The sequence below is a fragment of the Drosophila innubila genome (assembly GCF_004354385.1).
Source record: "Drosophila innubila isolate TH190305 chromosome 3L unlocalized genomic scaffold, UK_Dinn_1.0 0_D_3L, whole genome shotgun sequence".
NCBI classification, from domain to species: domain Eukaryota; kingdom Metazoa; phylum Arthropoda; class Insecta; order Diptera; family Drosophilidae; genus Drosophila; species Drosophila innubila.
Window position 1 is genome coordinate 4922892 of NW_022995376.1, and position 17846 is coordinate 4940737.

The following is a 17846-nucleotide window of genomic DNA, read 5'->3' on the forward strand; positions in this document are numbered from 1 at the left end:
TCAGCCAATTATTTTGATGCGACTCACAATAACAACAACAACAACAACATCAGCAGCAACAACAATTTGGAGCATAGAAACACTGGCAACAACAAGCTGCCACAAAATGCGTTCAATTTGATTGGTTTGCTGTTGCCGCATTTGAAAACTATTTGCTGCTTTCTCCTCCTGCCCCTTCTCCTTCTTTTCCTCCCTCATTTATTTTTCTGTTGCACATTATAAACGCTTGATTAATGTGCCTCTCCGTTGGTTGCCCATTCCCGGACAGTGCTCCTTAAAAGGCAGCCAACAACCAGTCCATAGACTGGTCAGTGGTCTATATACCCTATCGATAAAGGGTATGCTTATTTTGTAAAAAAGTATATTAAAAATTGTACTTACTGTTTTATACTGATTTAAATTCAGACACAAATTTTAATTTCCTTGTATTGAAAGTATAAATATATATTTTTTTTATACGAAAATTTTGTTATACACGTATGCTTAATATATTATTTTCTTAATTAAGATGGATACATTTTTTTGTTATAACAATATACATAATAAATTTTTTTTCTAAATCCTTTAATTTAAAAGTCAAGTTTTTAGATATATTTTTTAAAATAGGTTTGCAATTGGTTGAATTGAAGAACTAATAATTTGTATGTAATAGTTTTCCATCCATTTTCCACACTTAGTATCTGTTTAATAAGAGACTGTAAAAAATAAAAGAAAAAAAAGATAGTTATAAGTAAATGGTATTATTTATTAGAAATTGAAATATTAAAAAGACAACACATTTTTTTAATCATCTATTTTGAATTTAATTTAAAGTAAGCGTATTCAGTTTCTCATTACTTTGCATTTCATAATTTCAGCATAATTTGTTAGTTTAATCTTGTTTATGGCCATAAGACAATATAACTCCTCGGTGGCAGTGTTGAATAATGTTTCAAGTGGCATTCAAATTATTCATGCCACAAACAAATGAGCATAAATTACTGACAAGAGTTGCCACCGTCGCGACTGTCGCTGAATTTGCAACTGGCGACTTTGATTGAACGCTTTTCTCCCAAAAATGCAACACGCTAAATTGTGCTGCAACTGCGGCAACTGCAACTGCAACTGTTGCAAGCAGCATGCGAATTGTTTGTGCTACTGTTGCAGCCTCGTCTACATTTTCAACTCTGTCTCTCAGTCCGTCAGTAAGTCAGTCTGTCTGTCTGTCCGTCTGTCCGTCTGTCAGTCTGGCAGGTTTGTCAGTCTACGTTTCGTTTGCCATCAGAGATTTGCATGCATAAATTTTTAGAGGTGGTTTTAGCTGCAACTCTCGCTGCGGTTGCCTCTCATTTGTTTTTGGCCAAAAGGACAAAACACACACTTACACACACAAACATGCAGCAAACGCATGTCAAATGTCAGTTGCAAGTTGCCAGTTGGATTGCAGATTTATGCAGATAAATCGATAGACAACACACAGATACAAAGATACATTGACAGCAAGCGATCAGTTGTTGTGGCTGATGTGGATGGTGGATGGTGGATTGTGGATGGTGGATTGTGGGTGGCTAGTTACCTTGATGCTTAGTTAGTTTATTTTTAATGAGCAGTTGTTGCCATCAATAACATTAAATGCTGAATTTTTAACCGGAAAACATTTCAGTTGCTGCTTGTTACTTGTTGTGTGTGATGTGTGTGTGTGTGTGTGTGTGTGGGGTGTGTGTTTCTGGTGGTACACATTTTTATGTGGTCAGCAGAACAACAACAAGCACAGCAGTTGTCGTTAAATTCAGCTGAACAAGCTCTGTGTCTTGGCCTATTTGGGTTTTTACTCATCATGCGTCCGCTTAATTCTTATGAGACCCTGTACTTGAAAAATTTAAAGGGTAAATAAAGGTTGTGACTAGTGACTATAATCATAAGTTCCTTACAGCTTTTAGTACTGGAAAACTAAATTAAATATATATATCATTAAAATAATAGCAAAGATATAATTGCAGAAAAACATAAAAATAATTATTACTAAAAAAAAAAATGTCTTAAAAATGCAAATATTTTCTTAATAGAGTTTTTTAGATCACTTATTTTTGTTGTTTTTTAAATTTAAATTTTTTATTATTTAAAAAAATATAATATTTAAGTCAAATATTCTAGTTTTTAAAAGCCATTTCTTTATTGTTGTATTAATATATGTTTATTTACATAATAAGTACAGGCATTCTCAAAGTTGATTTAGCTCGCCTGTAGACTTTGCTGCTAGTTCTCATTAACTGGGCTTAGTTAACTTGGCAATGACCAGTTGCGTTTAACGAGCGCTTTTCCTCTCTCTTTCTCTCTCTCTCTCTCTCTTCCTCATTCTTCTTGTTCTATCCCTTTTTCTGAGCTTGTCAGCACGTTGTAAGCTGAGTCACAACTTGTGGCAAGTTGACAAGCCGGCTAAGAGCAACAACAGCAACAACAACAACAATCACTACAACTACAACATCTACTCTCGAGTCCAAGTCCAAGTGGAAATTCTATTCCCAGACTGGCTTTGATACGAGTAGACGCATCTGTTTAAACTGTCAGCTGCACATAAATATGGTTAAGCATATGACAGTTGTCATACACACAACTGACAACAACAACAACTCTTTTTCTCTCTCTCTCTCTATGCTCTGCTCTTTCTCCCCTTTTGTTTGTGTGCTTTACGCGGCGTATGCGCAACGAGACGCTGGGCAATTAATGCTCAATTGACAGCACGTCCAAAGTGTGCCGCCAATGCTGTCCCTCTCTCTCTTTCTCTCTCTCTCTCTTTTTCCCTCTCACTTGCTGACCTGTGCTGCAGCTTTTGATTGTGGCCTCTTTTCTTTTGTTGCTTATATTTCGTATTATTTTTTTTGGCGGCCTTTTCAATGCGCTTCAATTCAATTTAATTCGCAATAAATTGAAATTGTTTCCATTGTTGCCCCGCAACGTATAACGACACAATTTTTGGGTTGCAACAACAGCACGTCGCACTCGTCCCCTCTCCTTCTATCTTCTGTGCTCTTCTCTCTGCTCTGCTCGTCTGTCGCCCGCATGCAACTTCCTGCTTAATGTTTCGTCATTTCATATGCTGTTTGACCCAAACAGTGCCTGCAAATAGTCAACGCATCAAGCAATTATTGTCAAGTATGCTCTCAATTACAACAACAGCAAACAGCAAACAACAAACAGCAATATCAACAACATGAGTTGTTTCACTTTAAGTTTACAATTGTATTCAATTACATTGCTAATATGTATCTTTAACTGCAGCTGATGTATCTGTTGTCCTATGTATCTTTAAGATACAACAACTAGTTTCAACTACAGCGCCTTTGATCAAATCTAACTCAATTTCATTTGTTTACCTTGCTAAAATGTATCTCAAACTGCAATGGGCGTATCTTTCAACTTATGTAAGCTAAAGATACATTTTTATTTGCTTAATTCATCAATTTAAAATCAATTTCACTCACTTTCCTTGCTAAATTGTATCTCAAACTTTAACTGTTGTATCTTTTGCCATATGTATCTTTAAGATACAACAGCTTATTCTATCTACAGCCTGTAAATTCTGGCATTCAATCAATTCTAAATCAGTTAATTGATACATTTTGGCTCCTTTGCCAGCGCCTCATTAACGAAAATCTTGAGAGAACAATTTTGACGCCCCGCCCCAAAACATGTCTTTGCCTCGAGGGCACACGCAATGTGGCAACAGCTGGCAAGACAAATGATTGAAGCAGTTTAGGTCAGGGTAGGTGAAGGGAAGCAGAGCTTAGGCTTAACCCCATAATTAAAATGTGAACCTTTTGTGGTTTTTTTTTTTTTTTTTTGAAAGTTGACTTCAAAATAGCCGAACTCCGATTAAGCAAATTGAGACACGCCCTCAATTGGCATATAGTGTGGTTAACAACGAACTAACTGAATCTTAAACTACAGTTTATATGAATTTTCAATAATACTTTTTTATTTTATTTTTGTATTTGTTGACTTTATCATGTATTTACTTTCTTAAGAAATTTTAAACTGCATGTAAGATTAAAAATTCAAATATCTAATAGGTTAACAAAAAATTAAAATCAAAATTTTATTTATAAATAAAAAATTTTAACTTGAATAAAATTTTTAAATTGACATTTGTTGTAAAATGCAAAAAGTGAGTGAGTAATAGGATTTTAAATAAAGGGATTAGCTTACAAAATATAGTTCTTTAATAGCTTAGACTATCTAAATTCCAAATCTATGTTTCAAATTGGTTTCTATTCAATCTCTACAATTTTAATTTGGTCAAATGAAATGTTTGCTTTTCAATTATTCATTCTTTTTTACACTTTCAACTTGCTTCAAATTCAAATGTTTGGCTATCAATTTATTCTTTTGATTTAACTGTCTGGGGCTTCAATTCCCGCTGCCTTAGTTTTCTGCATTTTTTCTTCAAACTTTTATTATGATTTTGTTTCAATTTCATTTTGATTTAAGCCAACTTTCACTTGGCTTTGGCTTTGGCCTGCTGATCAAATTTAGAAAGCCAATGTCCAGAGTGCAGAGTATAGAGTATAGAGAGCCTGTCGCATTGGCACACGCCTCGCCTCATAGATTATGCATTTTTGTGTGCCTTTTTTTTGGTTTTGGCCGAAATGCACAGAAAAATGCAGACAAAGCCAGCTAAAACCGCGGCTCAAATGCTTGTGCCATGTGTAAGGAAAACCACAGCTGCAGTCGCTGCCTCTGTCGCTGCCTCTGCCTCCATCTAAGTCTGACCGCACCCCACGTGCTTTTGCTATTGAATTGAGTGTAGAGTGTGGAGCGGAGTGCAGAAGAAGGCAAGGGGCAGCAGTGGGGAGGGGCTGACTGGTCCTTAAATGCAGCAAAGAGGCCAAAATGCAAAAAAAAAAACATAGTTAAAATGCTGCCTGCAGCTGCAGTTAGAGACGCCATTGAAAATGTTGTGCTTGTTGTTGTTGTTGCTATTGTTGTTACTGTTACTGTTGTTGTTGTTGTTGGTCTAGCCCGGCGACAGTCAGTAAGTTTGTTGGCCAGGCCAGCTGTAGTGTTTTTTTTTTTTGTTGCTATTTTTTTTTTGTGTTTGGGCGCCGAAAACATAACGAATTGTTGTGGCAATCGCTTCGTTCCAATTGAATGCATGCCGCGCCACAAAATGCGATGCCGCCACCTCAACATTTGCAACGTGCAACTTGCAACTCGCAACTCGCAACTCGCCACAAATCTGTATCTGAATCCGAATCCGAATCCGTATCCGAGTATCCGCGTATCCGTAACCAACAACAACAACAACAACAAGCAGCTAAAGCAACAAACTGCAACTACAGCTGCCTTTTCATGATAAATTTGTTTTGCATTTAATGCTGACCCAGGCGAAATATTGTTGGCCAAATTTATAGACTCTCTTTCTCTCTAGCCGTCTGTTACTTGTCCCCCTCTTTCTCTCGCCCTCTCTCGCTCTCTGTATCTGTCATGGAATGCACTTGAATTATTTGTAGCCTTTTTAGTTAAAGCGATTGCTCTTTGCAATTTATCAAGCGGGTATTTGAAAAGTGTTTTAATAAACTGCTTTGCATCGCAGTATGAAATCAGATTTAACACATTTAATGTATTGTTTTCACATTCTGAATTTTTTAATTGCACATTAAAAACAAACTAGTTAATTAATAGGGTTATGTATAATTATAAAAAGCATTAGCTATGTGTATAAATTTAAATTATTTCAAAAGATATCTGTAGTATTGGTTTGAAAAACTCTGGGACATTGTTTTTCAGCTTTTGTAGTTGATAGTTATAAAGTTTTTTGACATAAAAGTTTTTTAATTATTATAGGAACACATAATAAATTTCATAGGGCATCTTTTAGTCTCAAATTGTCATATTCGATGGAATTTTTTAGTTAGTTAATTGGTTATTGTGAAACTTTATTATAGAACTTTTTTTAAGAATTATGTAGACATAAATACTGTTTTACAGGGTGTCTTTTAGTCGATCATTGACAAGCTGTATGATATTCTTGCATCTTGCGTAAGTTGACAGTGATGAAGTGGCTTTGTTTGAAATATTTTCAAAATATTCCAAGTATTTAACAGGGTATCTTCAATTCTATTATCAACAGACAACTTGACATTCTTTGAAATTTGCCATTTGACAGTTATGAAGCTGCTTTGGCCAGCTAATTACAGTGAAATTTGCAGTGCCAATGGCTAAGAGAGTGTAAAAGAGATGGAGAGAGAGAGAGAAAGAACGAAAGGGAAGACAGCAAGAGAAAGAGAGAATGAAAGGGAAGAGGAAGTAACCAGCTTGTTGGCCTGTTTTCAGGGTGGTCAGCAGCTAAACCAATTAACTGGGCCAGTGCATTGGCTAGAATTGTAGGCTATGCTTATTTATGTGGCAGTTGCAACAGCGCGCTCAACTTGCCTCATAAATCTGCAACATGTTGTAATGTTGTTTGTCAACAGTTTTAACAGTCACATAAATTAAATGCTAGTCAAGTGTCGGCACTCGACGCAACTCGGCAACTGCAACTGCAACAAAAGCAGCAGCAGCAGCAGCAACAGCAACAACAACAGCAACAACAATAATAACATGAAGCTGCAACATGGTGTTAACATTTCTCGCCCCGCAGCAGCCCAAAAATGACAGAGCGCGAAAGGGAGAAAGAAAGAAAAGAGGGAGAGAGAGCGGAAAAAATCTCGTAAAAATCCATGAAAATTCAACAGACGACGAAAAGTTTTCAGCTGCAGCAGCAGCAACAGTTGCTGTTGTTGTTGTTGTTGTTGTCGTAGTTGCAGCAGTTGTTGCTGTGGTTGCAGATGTTGTTGTTGTTGTTGTTGCTGTTGTTGCTGTTGTTGTGTGTTATAAAGAACTCGAGTCAAGTCGACTCCAACTACAACAATAACAACAACCACTGCAACTACAACTACAACTACAACTACAACTCGAGCGTTGGCTACGTTGACTTTCTAACTGTTTAAGCGTCGTTTTTACTGCCCTCTCCTTTCCCCCTGCCACCCTATAAAAATGTGCTTGCGGAGCGGGCGTGCTTGTATTGTTGTTGCTGCAACATGGGGCAACAGCAACAACAACAACAGCAACAGTTTGCCATTTCTGGTTGTCGTGTTTGTTGTCAATGCTTTAAAACGATTTTCGCCTGATTTGACACAGGCGAAGAAATAGTTATTAAAGGCAAAACCAATTGAGTTGTTGTGGAAGCCAAAATGTAAGAGAAGAAGACATCGTAAAAGCATAGTAAAAGCAGCAGAAAAGCAGCAGAAAGCAGATGGGACAAGTGTAAAGAGCCAAAGACTTTCAAATAGCCGCAGGAACTGTCATTTGGGCAATTAGGTTTTCAGTTATGTCAGTTAGATAGTTAGTGAAAGAGTGAGATAAAAGACACAGATAGAGGAAGATTGAGGAAGAGCAAAAGAACATGTAGAGTAAGTTGGAACGAAAAAGAAGAGGCCCCTACCGCAGTCAACGATGCATAAAAGAACCAACAGCAAAAGTAAATACAACAAGAATCAAAAACAACAGGAACAGTTATAACTTACCCTAAGATATTATAGACTCTGGTAACCCAACTGTAGACTGCTTTTATTTTGGACATATTCGCAATGCTATATACTCTACAAATTATATAAATTTTCAATTAAACCAAAAATATTTTCTTAACGGCTTTAATAAAATTTGAAAATTATATAAATTTTCAATTAACCCAAAAATATTTTCTTAACGGCTTTAATAAAATTTGAATGCAGATTGAATTAAGAGGCCAAACCATGATCAAAATGACATTCCGCTTGAAAATCGGTTGAGTTTTAACAAAGTTATGGAAGTTTGAAGTTGGTCGAACCTTTGAACTAGCAACTTTACAAGTCAAAAATTTTGTTCGATTTCCCATGATTTTTTACAGAAAAATGAAAAGTGTCAGAATCAAATTTAAACGGTTGTTTTATACTAATTACGGTATAAGGAGTTGATTAAAAGTGAAAACTTGAGATTTAAAATTTTCAATTTTCAAAATATCAAAGGGGGGACCCTTAGCATCGAACCCATGATCTAGAGAAAAATAATTTTTTTTACAAAATTAATTATATTTGAATGCAGAATGCATTAAGAGGCCAAACCATGATCAAAATGACATTCCGCTTGAAAATCGGTTGAGTTTTAACAAAGTTATGGAAGCTTGAAGTTGGTCGAACTTTTGAACTAGCAACTTTACAAGTCAAAATTTTGGTTAGATTTCACATGATTTTTTACAGAAAATTAAAAGGTGTCAAAATCAAATTTAAACGGTTGTTTTATACTAATTACGGTATAAGGAGTTGATTAAAAGTGAAAACTTGAGATTTAAAATTTTCAATTTTCAAAATATCAAAGGGGGGACCCTTAGCATCAAAACCATGATCCAGATGAAAATAATTTTTTTTACAAAATGAATTAAATTTGAATGCGGAATGAATTTAGAGACCAAACCATGATCAAAATGACAATCCGCTTTAAAATCGGTTCACTTTTAATAAAGTTATGGAAGTTTGAAGTTGGCTCAACCTAGCGACTTTTTAAGTCGTACATACAGAAAATATAAATAAATAAATGTCAAGTTGCTTGCTTTTGAAATAACGAATAGTGCTTAACTTAAGAGTAATAATTATTATTATAGGATTAGTTATAGGGTATTTTCTAGTTAAGCTTTCCAAGTTTTTTTTTGCTTCAGTTGTTTCTTAAGTTTTTACCTCAGTTTCTACAGTTTCTTGTCTCGTTTTCTTTTGCTTTTGATGAATTTTTTTTTGTTGGTTGTCAGCTTGTTGTGTGTGGGAATTTTCTTATCTGATTGTCTTGAAATCTTGTAAGAATGGGCGCTTCTTATATGTAGATTAGACTACGCCTCCTAAATAAATGACCAAATTAAATGAAGAAGAAGCAGTTGAAATGAAGAAAACTAGGTCTATAAGTATGTTCCCATGACCTGAACCTAAACGAATTTATAGTATGCAAATCTAAGACTTTCTCTCTCTTTTTGACTTGGTGATTAATCGCATTCTTTGTCTCTTTCTGGCTTTTACAGACCTGGTTCTTCACAGACACCGACGATCATTATTATCAGGAGAAGACAAGTGAGTATTACTGAGTATTTCGGAATATTTCGAAATGTATTTCCAAAAAGGAAATGAAAAATCATAACTTAAAATTTCGCAACGCTGCCCCAAAAAAAAAAAAAAACAAATTGAAAATTGGAAGAAACAGGAGATGGAGATGAAGAAGAAGAAGCTGGAATTGAAGTTAAACTACCTGTCGACCTCTTACCCTTTGTATCTGGGCCTCTATCAATTCTTTTCAGCCCTCTCTACCTTTCTTCCCTCTTTTGATAGCCAGCTTCAATTTGTGCTTCACATCAGCCACAACTTCGACCCGACCACGCCCATTTGAACGCCTAATCTTGGCCACTGTCTGAGCACAAAACCGATTAAAGTTTATATAAGTTGTGTGTGTGTGTGTGTGTGTGTGTGTGTGTGGAGTGTGTGTATTTACCTGCTGTTGCTCACCCGCATTTTAATTGAATTGCAGCCTTTTCTTTTCTTTTCTTTTTATTTATACTTCGATTTTTGCGTGCCTCCTCGCGTTGCAGCTGCAAGACTTTTAATTAAAAAAAAAAATACTCAATATTGAAGCGCACGGAAAAAAGTTCAAATTTCAATTTAAGTTTAACGAAAATTTGTATTTCATTTTTGCATAAACTCGCTTCGAGACCTTGCTCTTGGGATCCCTCTCTGTCTATCTCTCTTTCTTTTAGGGTCTCAAGTTTCGTGGCATTTTTGGTTGCTGCCACATGAGGCAGGCATTTTGATTAGGCTGGACCAAAAAGGATTTCTTCATCTTCTTTAGCTTCAAACACGCATACAACATTTTTGAGTTATGTGCGAGTTGTTGTCGTTGTTGTTGTTGTTGTCTGCGCTGCAACACAAAAGGATAATACAACAACAAGAAGAACAACAACAATCTTAAGTCTGTCTCCCTTTACACACTCCTCTCTTCCCCTCCCTCCCTCCCTCATGTTTCTTTGTGTGTTTGCTTTAAATATTTCAACAATTTTCATCCAATTAAGGCGCACAAGTTTTTGCTCTGCTTTTTATTTCAACACTCCCTCCCCTTGTTGCCCTCCCTCTCTTCCTTCCATTGGCGCTCTTCTATCTTTATCGGCGGCGTCTGTCAAACGAGATACAAAACGTATCCGCTGGATATGAGCGGCATTCTTGGCTAACAAGCTACTGTTTTTGGCCCTGATATGAGCTGGCTTCGTTTTGGCCTTTTAGTTAATTAACATAGAAGTGGTCGAGCTTCCCTCCTCCCTTTCACCTCCTCTTCTTCGTCCTCTGCTCCTTTTTCTGCACTACATATCCCTTTGAGTTGCTTGTTGACGCGTTGTTATTTTGCTTAATTACCAATCTTTATCAAATTCTCTTCCCTTCTACACTCTTCTCTTCCCCAGAGGGCCATCTTATAAACACAAAATGCTCACAGGGCCATTTTCGCAAGGCTCTGTGCTGCAAAATGTCCGCAGAGCTGGATATCTTCCTGGAAAGCGGCAAAAAGTGAGTAAAATTGTCAACAAAATATCTCTTAATATTTTATAATATTTATAAAAATTTTAATTTAAAAAAAATACTATAATATTAAAGAAAAAGGTTCGAGAAGTGAAGCCTGAACTTCGTTAGATTCTTCTGTGTTCAGTACTTTGCTTTAAAATTGAATTTATCTTATTATAATAATATTTTGGTGGGAATCGAGCTCAGTTGTGAAACTAAAAAGTTTTATAGGTCACAAGTCAGGATATATTCTTAAAATTAATGTTAAATTTTAAAATTTGTAAATTTAATTTTTTCTTTGCTTCTTCTAGTTCAACAACTAATTTCATATTTTGTTTTCAAATCTGAAATTGTGGTTAAATAATTTAATGATTCATTAAATATATTAAATATTATCTTAATTAAAGTAATTAAGCCTCAATTGTTAGGTATTTTCAATATAAAATATTTGCCTCAAAGTCGCCGCATTTTCAACTTTAATAAACATTTTGAATTTCACAATTTATAGCAACATTATGTGGCTAAAATGTGGTTGTTGTTGCTGTTATATTTGCTCAGATTTTAATGGTCAAATTCTTGGCACAGCTCGAGTTTACAGTGTCCAGTGCAATGACTTTCCATTGCTGTCGCTGTGGATGTTGTCGATGTTGCTGCTGCTGCTGTTGTAATTGTAGACTTTAATGCTTTTAATAAGCAACTGCTGGGAGCAACAGCAACATGCCACAACTCCCATTTCCATTTCCATTTCCATCCCCAACTGCAGTTCATCTTGTGGTGCAGCTATCCATCTTTGTGCCTCACAGCTCAGTGGCAAGGCAAACACCCAGTTTGGACTTCGGTTGCAGCTGCCACATGCGTTCTAATTTGCGCAATTAAGACGCTGTGGCAACATAGCAACTTCTCTGCCTCTTGTTGTTGTTGTTGCTGTTGTTGTTGTTGTTGTTGTGGCAGCCACTCAAAACTTGTCCGGCAAACCGCAAGTAGCAGAAAAAGTAGAAAAAAGAGTGCAAGTTGAAGCTGAAAAGACACTTCAACTGCAACTGCAACATCAACAGCAGCAGCAACAGCAACAGCAACAGCAGCAGCAACTAGCGCCCAAAGGAGCAGAGCCTACAAATTCTTGAGCTTGTTTGTAATTACACTAGCAGCAACAACAACAACAACAGCAGCAGCAACAAAAGCAGCAACAACAACCAGAGCAGCAGCAAATTGTTGTGTTGCAAGTTGCGAATATCTAGAACAACTCGGACATGCTGCCACTTTAGATGATGTGGCAGAGGATGTTGCTGTTGTTGTTGCTGTTGGTGTTGCTGCTATTGTTGTTGTTGGCCCGTTTTGGCTTAGAACTTGAAACTGTCATTATGAAAGCACTGAGCATGCAATCAATACAAAAACAACAATAACAACAACAACAGCAGCAGCAGCACCAACAAATTGCAGGCAGGCAGGCAGGCAGGCAGCAACATGTTGCTGTTGTTGCGGCTGCAAGTCCATAAAAAATAAAACAAAATAAATGGCAGCAGCAAGCTAAATGTGCAGTTATGATCAAGATGAGGCGACTGCCGTCTGTTGTTGCTTTTGTTGTTGTGGTTGCTGCTGCCGCCTGTTGTTGCAAGCAGCTACAAAATGGTATCAGGTGGCACAGCCAGTTTCCTGTTCCCTGCTGTCCTGATTGGCAACGCTTAAATTTTTGCGCATAAGTGCAACAACAACAGCAGCAACAGCAACAACAACAATTCCTGGCAAAAATATGGAAAGAGGTTAATTAACGTGCACTGAAACTGGCAATTATGGCGCTCACTGTAGTTGTTGTTGTTGCTGCTGCTGTGCATTTATTGCCCCTTGATACGCAGCAACTGCAGCAGCAACATGTTGCTGCTGGGAAAAATGAACTCACATCAGCGGGATGTCCGTTCTATTAAATGCAAATCAAGTTTATATCGCACTCGAAAATGCTTTATTTTTTCTTCTTCCCTTCTCTGTTTCTTCTCCTTCTTCTTTTGCTACATTTTTAATTACATTTCCATAAATTATTGCTGCATTTGTGCACCACTGTGCGACGTCGACGTCGACGGGCAACGCCTTTTGGCTTTGGCTTGGCTAATTGCAGTTGTTGCAGTTGAGTGTCTATTATAAAACCGAACAATTAGTGCAATTTAATTAAAAAATTACAACAATAATAATAGCAACAACAACAACAAAAGCAGCTTGTAATACTATTGTAGCTGTAGCAACAGCAACAACAGCAGCAGCAACAGCAATAACAATTGCAAGTCATAAAGCCAACTGTTGACTAGAGTCGACCTGGCACGTCAATCAGTCAGCTCTACTTCAATCCCTCATTTCCCCCTTCTTCCCCCTCTTCCCCTCTCTTCTCCCCTTCACTCGCTTAATGCATGACGTCGCCAGCATCAGTCTCAGCGCCAACAGCAACAGCAACAACAACAGCAGCAACACAAGCAACAATCATCAATTAGAAGTTGTAGGGAAATTCAACTGCCAGGCATTTTCTATGCCACACGGAGGCGCCTCCAAGTGTCGGCTGCTATTAGACTAAGCCCAGTCTTAACCTCTCTCCTCTCTCCCCTGCTAACCCTCGTGTTGCCCTCCCTCTGTGCGACATTTTGTTTTATAAATTAGTTTTTGTATTCCACTTTAAATTCCACGCTTTGAAATTATTTTCTTGTTTCACTTTTTCAACATTTCTGATTTTGTGGCAAGCGTAGCATTATTTTTTTATGATAAATCTAAACCGTTAAATAAGGTCTGATATTCATAAGTTTTATTTAAAAATCATAAAAATAAGGTTTTTTTTAAGCAGGTTTAATTTTTATAAATAAAATAATAAATACTTAAATTATATTTTAATTAGAGAAAATAAATACAACTTTTTTATAAATTGATAAAAATCAATAAATATTTCTTATATCAACATTTTTGTTGTTTGTGAGATATGTATCTCAAAGTCATTCACAACATGGAAATTTTAAAATTGTTGTTATCATCCCGTAGAAGTTTGAAAAAAATTGAAATTCTGTAATTTAATTTACGGAAAAATTATTTTTTCTTGTGGCTAAAATTAGTTAAACTAAATTTAAAACTCACTTGACTGAATATTGAAAATTTAATAAATAATTTATGTTTTAAAATTTACATTAAAAATGTAAGAGTATTAAATGTTTAGCGTGACGTAGATAAATTGTAATTCTTGTTATATCTCGATTTATTTGTTTCAAGTTCTAATTTATTTCTCGACTTGGACTGTGTGTTTATTGTAGTTTTGTGTGTGTGTTTGTTGTCTTGGGTGTGTTTTTGGATTTTCGCCTGTCGTGCTGTGTTGTGTGTTGTTGTGTGCCACACCTAACAAGCGAACTAACCAAATAGCGAACTTGTGCTTTGTATCTTTTTATCTTTGTATCTCATAAATACAGTGCGAGTCGATGTCATGACGCATAAGTACACTGTGTGTGTGTTTATTTTTGATATTGTGGCACGTTTCGTAATCAACATTTATTGACGTTATAACGGCACATACATATCATTTTTTTTTGCCCACCTCTTTGCCACATTCTTCCCACATTTTGCTCCTTTTTATGTAGTTTTTTTTTTTTTTTTTTTTGGAGATCTCTTCGTGTAATTACAACACGTAATATGCGTAATATTCACGGCATCAACTGAACGTAAGAAAGAAAGCGAGTCTTCGAAGTAAACAGGATTCACATCATGTGGAACAACAGCAACAACAATGAGTAGTTGTTGTTGTTACCTGATGATGTTGTTACATATGCTTAATGATGTTGTTGATTTTCTTTTCTTATTATTATTATCATTATTTTTTATTTTGGCATCAAACTGTTGCATGTTGGGTGGGTGATGCTGTTGTTGCAGTGTATGTTGCCGCTGTGAAAGTGCGTGGGAATTTGTTGCACATTACTTGTAATTCGCTCCCCATCAATATTATTTCCCAGGCGTGTCGCTTTTGCCCCCTTTTGATAGCAGCTAATGCCACATTGAGATGCATCAAGGGAAAAGGGAGTGTGAGAGTGAGAGAGGGAAGAGGGGGGAGGTTTTGATATTTTCCAGCGTCAAGCATATTATGCACAACGCCAACAACAACAACGACAAATCCATCTAAGGCTGAGAGCTGTGACAATTTTAATTGCAGTTGTTGTTGCTGTTGCTGTTGCAGTTGCTGTTGCTGTTGCTGTTGTTGTGGTTGCAGCATTGCTTTTCTTTTGCGGCTAGGAAAACCTCATAAGCAATTGTCGCATACATGTGTCTATGTGTGTGTGTGTGTGTGTGAAAAACCAGATGTTGTCGCTGTCTTTGTGTGAGAAAATTTTCTTTGAGACGGGGGCATGCAACATGTCGTCGTGTGAAGCGGCAGCAACAGTTGTTTAAGTATGTGTATGTGTCTGTTGCACTTAGTAGTTTAGGGGAAAGTCTGTGGCACACACACACACAAGCACACACACACACAGACAACAACTTGCAACGCATCAATTTCATTTATTTGCCACTTGTGGCATCAACAACAACAACAACAACAACAACGACAACAACAGCCACAGAACTGCGCATAATGTCAATTATTCAATTGAATGCAATGCTGAGTGGCAGTGGCAGTGGCAAGTAGCGAGGAGGAGGGGTGGGGGCAGGCAGAAAAATACTGTCGCAATCTTTCAGTCAGAATTACGTACTTTTTTTTTTTATTAATTTTTTTTAGTTGTCGCTTGAAGCGGAAACGCACAATTGGAGATAGTTTTGGAATGGAGCATATGCAGATGAAGTTGTGGCAAGTTGCAAGTTGCAAGTAGCGCTGCTAGCAACATCCGGCGGAAAGCAGTCGCTGTTGCAGCTTGCCACAAATCGCTTGTTCTACATCTCAATTAAAGTCGCCCACGACAACAACAACGACAACAATTGGCGTCAATTTGACATTCGTGTATCTACAAGATACATTTGCACTTGCTGCTGCTTGTAGCTACAATTGTTGTAGTTGCTGTAGTTGCTGTTGTTGCTGTTGCTATTGTTGTTGCCTGACAAATGCGTTTCAATTGTCGCCGCTGTTGCAATTGTTCAGTGAGCGTGTCAAAGCAAAATGCGCTTTTGTATCTCAAAGATACGTGCAAAGGCAACAGACACAGCGGGCGATCGAAATGCTCATAAATCTCTGACTCATGCAGTTGCAACTGCAACTCCTGTTGTTGTTGTTGTTGTTGTTAATGAGCTGATGTTGTTGTTTGTTGTGGTTGATTTCAGTGCCAGCTTAATGTAAATATCTTGTTTGGCACATTGATTTTGTATCTGTATCTGCCAGATACATGCCATTTCAGCTCTTTTTTACCCAGCTGACAGCTGACTTATTGCTAATTGCTAAAGCAGCAACAACAACAACAACAACAACATTTCGATTTGTGAAATGAAAACAAAATCAGTTCGTCATCCTGATTTTTTTATTCTCTCGTGTTTTTTTGTTGTTGCCACTTGGCGATCGCTTATCTGGCTGCCTGTCAAAATACTTTTAACGCTGACTGTTCCACACACACTGTCTGTTTGTTCGCTTTTTGAGTCTTGATGCGAAATCTATTAAGATTGCCCTGCATTTGCCTCCTTTCGACTTTGACTTCCACTTCGACTTCGACTTCGAGTTTAACTCAACTTCGAAAAGTGCCCCGTCAATCATTTTTTATTGCGACGTCAGACATAAAAACTCATTTCGCCTGCAGTCCAGTTAAAAGACGCCAACGCCCAGGCAACAGCTGCTGATGTTGCTGCTGGCCTCAAATCTGCCCACATCAGCAACAGCAGCAACAACAGCCTCTAGAGTAATTGGAAAACTGCCATGAAAATAAACTAAACTAGCGGCAAAGGCTGCAGGCAAGCGAGCCCGACTGTTACAGACTCTGTAGATATTTTTTAAAAACCCAAATTAAAAATTAAATTAAAAATACAAAATTTATGCAAATATTATTTGAAATAACTTTTTTATTCTGCAATGGAACTCAAATGGAATTGGAATACTATGCCATCAAAATGAACTGAGCTTTTCATTACCATATTGAAATTACCGATTTTGAAATTGAAATCCGAATCTTTAAAAATAGTCCTTTTCACAATTCTTAAATAATGCTTTAACAGCCAAAAGTTCTAAAAAAAACAAGAAAAAAATCTTATTTGTAAAATGATTTCATTTCAGGAATCACATATAATGATTATTTTCACATATTATGATTATACAAGAAAAAACAAAAAAAATTAAATCATGATTTTAAAAGTGTCGATTTTTCCGGATTTTTATTATTGTAATTATTTATTATATTTGAGTAAAAAAATCGGACTCATTATATAATCATTTTATCATTATCATAATGGAAAAAAAGTCGCATATAATAATTTTTAAACATTTTGTTTCGTTGATCAAAGTAAAAATTATCAAATAACAATTACAATTAGTTCTCATAATATAACTTAAATTTTATGTTTGTACATTTGGTATATTTATCTATTTAAGAATTTCGCACCTAACAAACTTAAAGGACCCTTTGCATTAGTCAGTACAGAGTCTAAAAAAATAAAGTTTTGCACTCGTTTTTGGCGTCTCGTTTTTCGCGGCCAAATGTCCAAACACACACACACACACAGGCACACATATATATACACACACACTGTCTAGAAATGCGATGCAAGATAAACAGCAAAGCCCAAAAAAAGAAAAATAAAAATTATGAAAAATATAACAAACAAACAAACAAACAAAACTGGGCAACATTTGAGCTGCGCCACCAACGTAGCAATGCTGCAACTTGACCATGTTGCTGCCACAGCAACAACAACAACTGCAGCTGCAGCTGTGATCCCCAAGTCAGATCGATCGAACGATAGAGCAACTAAAAGTTGTGCCTCTAACCAAAATGAAAACATTTCCATTTTCATAAATGCCAAAATGGGGGGAAAAACAAGAACGCGTTAATTAAGCGACAGCGCACATAAAATGTCAGCTAGATTTCAATTTGGTAAAAATCCACAGGGAGAAGAGACAGAGACAGCGAGAGAGAGGGGGAGAGAGGGAGAGAGAGAGAGGGAGCACGCATAATTAAGCGATATTAAAAGCGCATTTTTATGCGACACGAAGCGGCAAAAGAGGCAACAACAACGACAACAACAACTTGGCTGCCGTTTCGCACAAGTATCGCATGTGTCAGCCACAGCAATAATAGCAACAACAACAGCAACAACAGCAACAACAGCAACAACAACAACAAC

General features: G+C 36.7%; 1 protein-coding gene across 2 annotated transcripts in view; it reads left to right on the forward strand.

Moving 5' to 3' along the window:
* Positions 1–17846, forward strand: part of LOC117787744 (fringe glycosyltransferase) — a 31754-nt gene that overhangs the window by 9142 nt on the left and 4766 nt on the right. Inside the window, exons 3-4 of one of the 2 annotated variants that reach the window (XM_034626347.1) lie at positions 9062–9110; positions 10484–10586. In XM_034626347.1, the coding sequence (XP_034482238.1) occupies positions 9062–9110; positions 10484–10586 (152 nt within the window). Of the gene's footprint in view, positions 1–9061; positions 9111–10483; positions 10591–17846 lie in introns of both variants that reach the window. The other variant, XM_034626348.1, reaches the window with a different exon arrangement.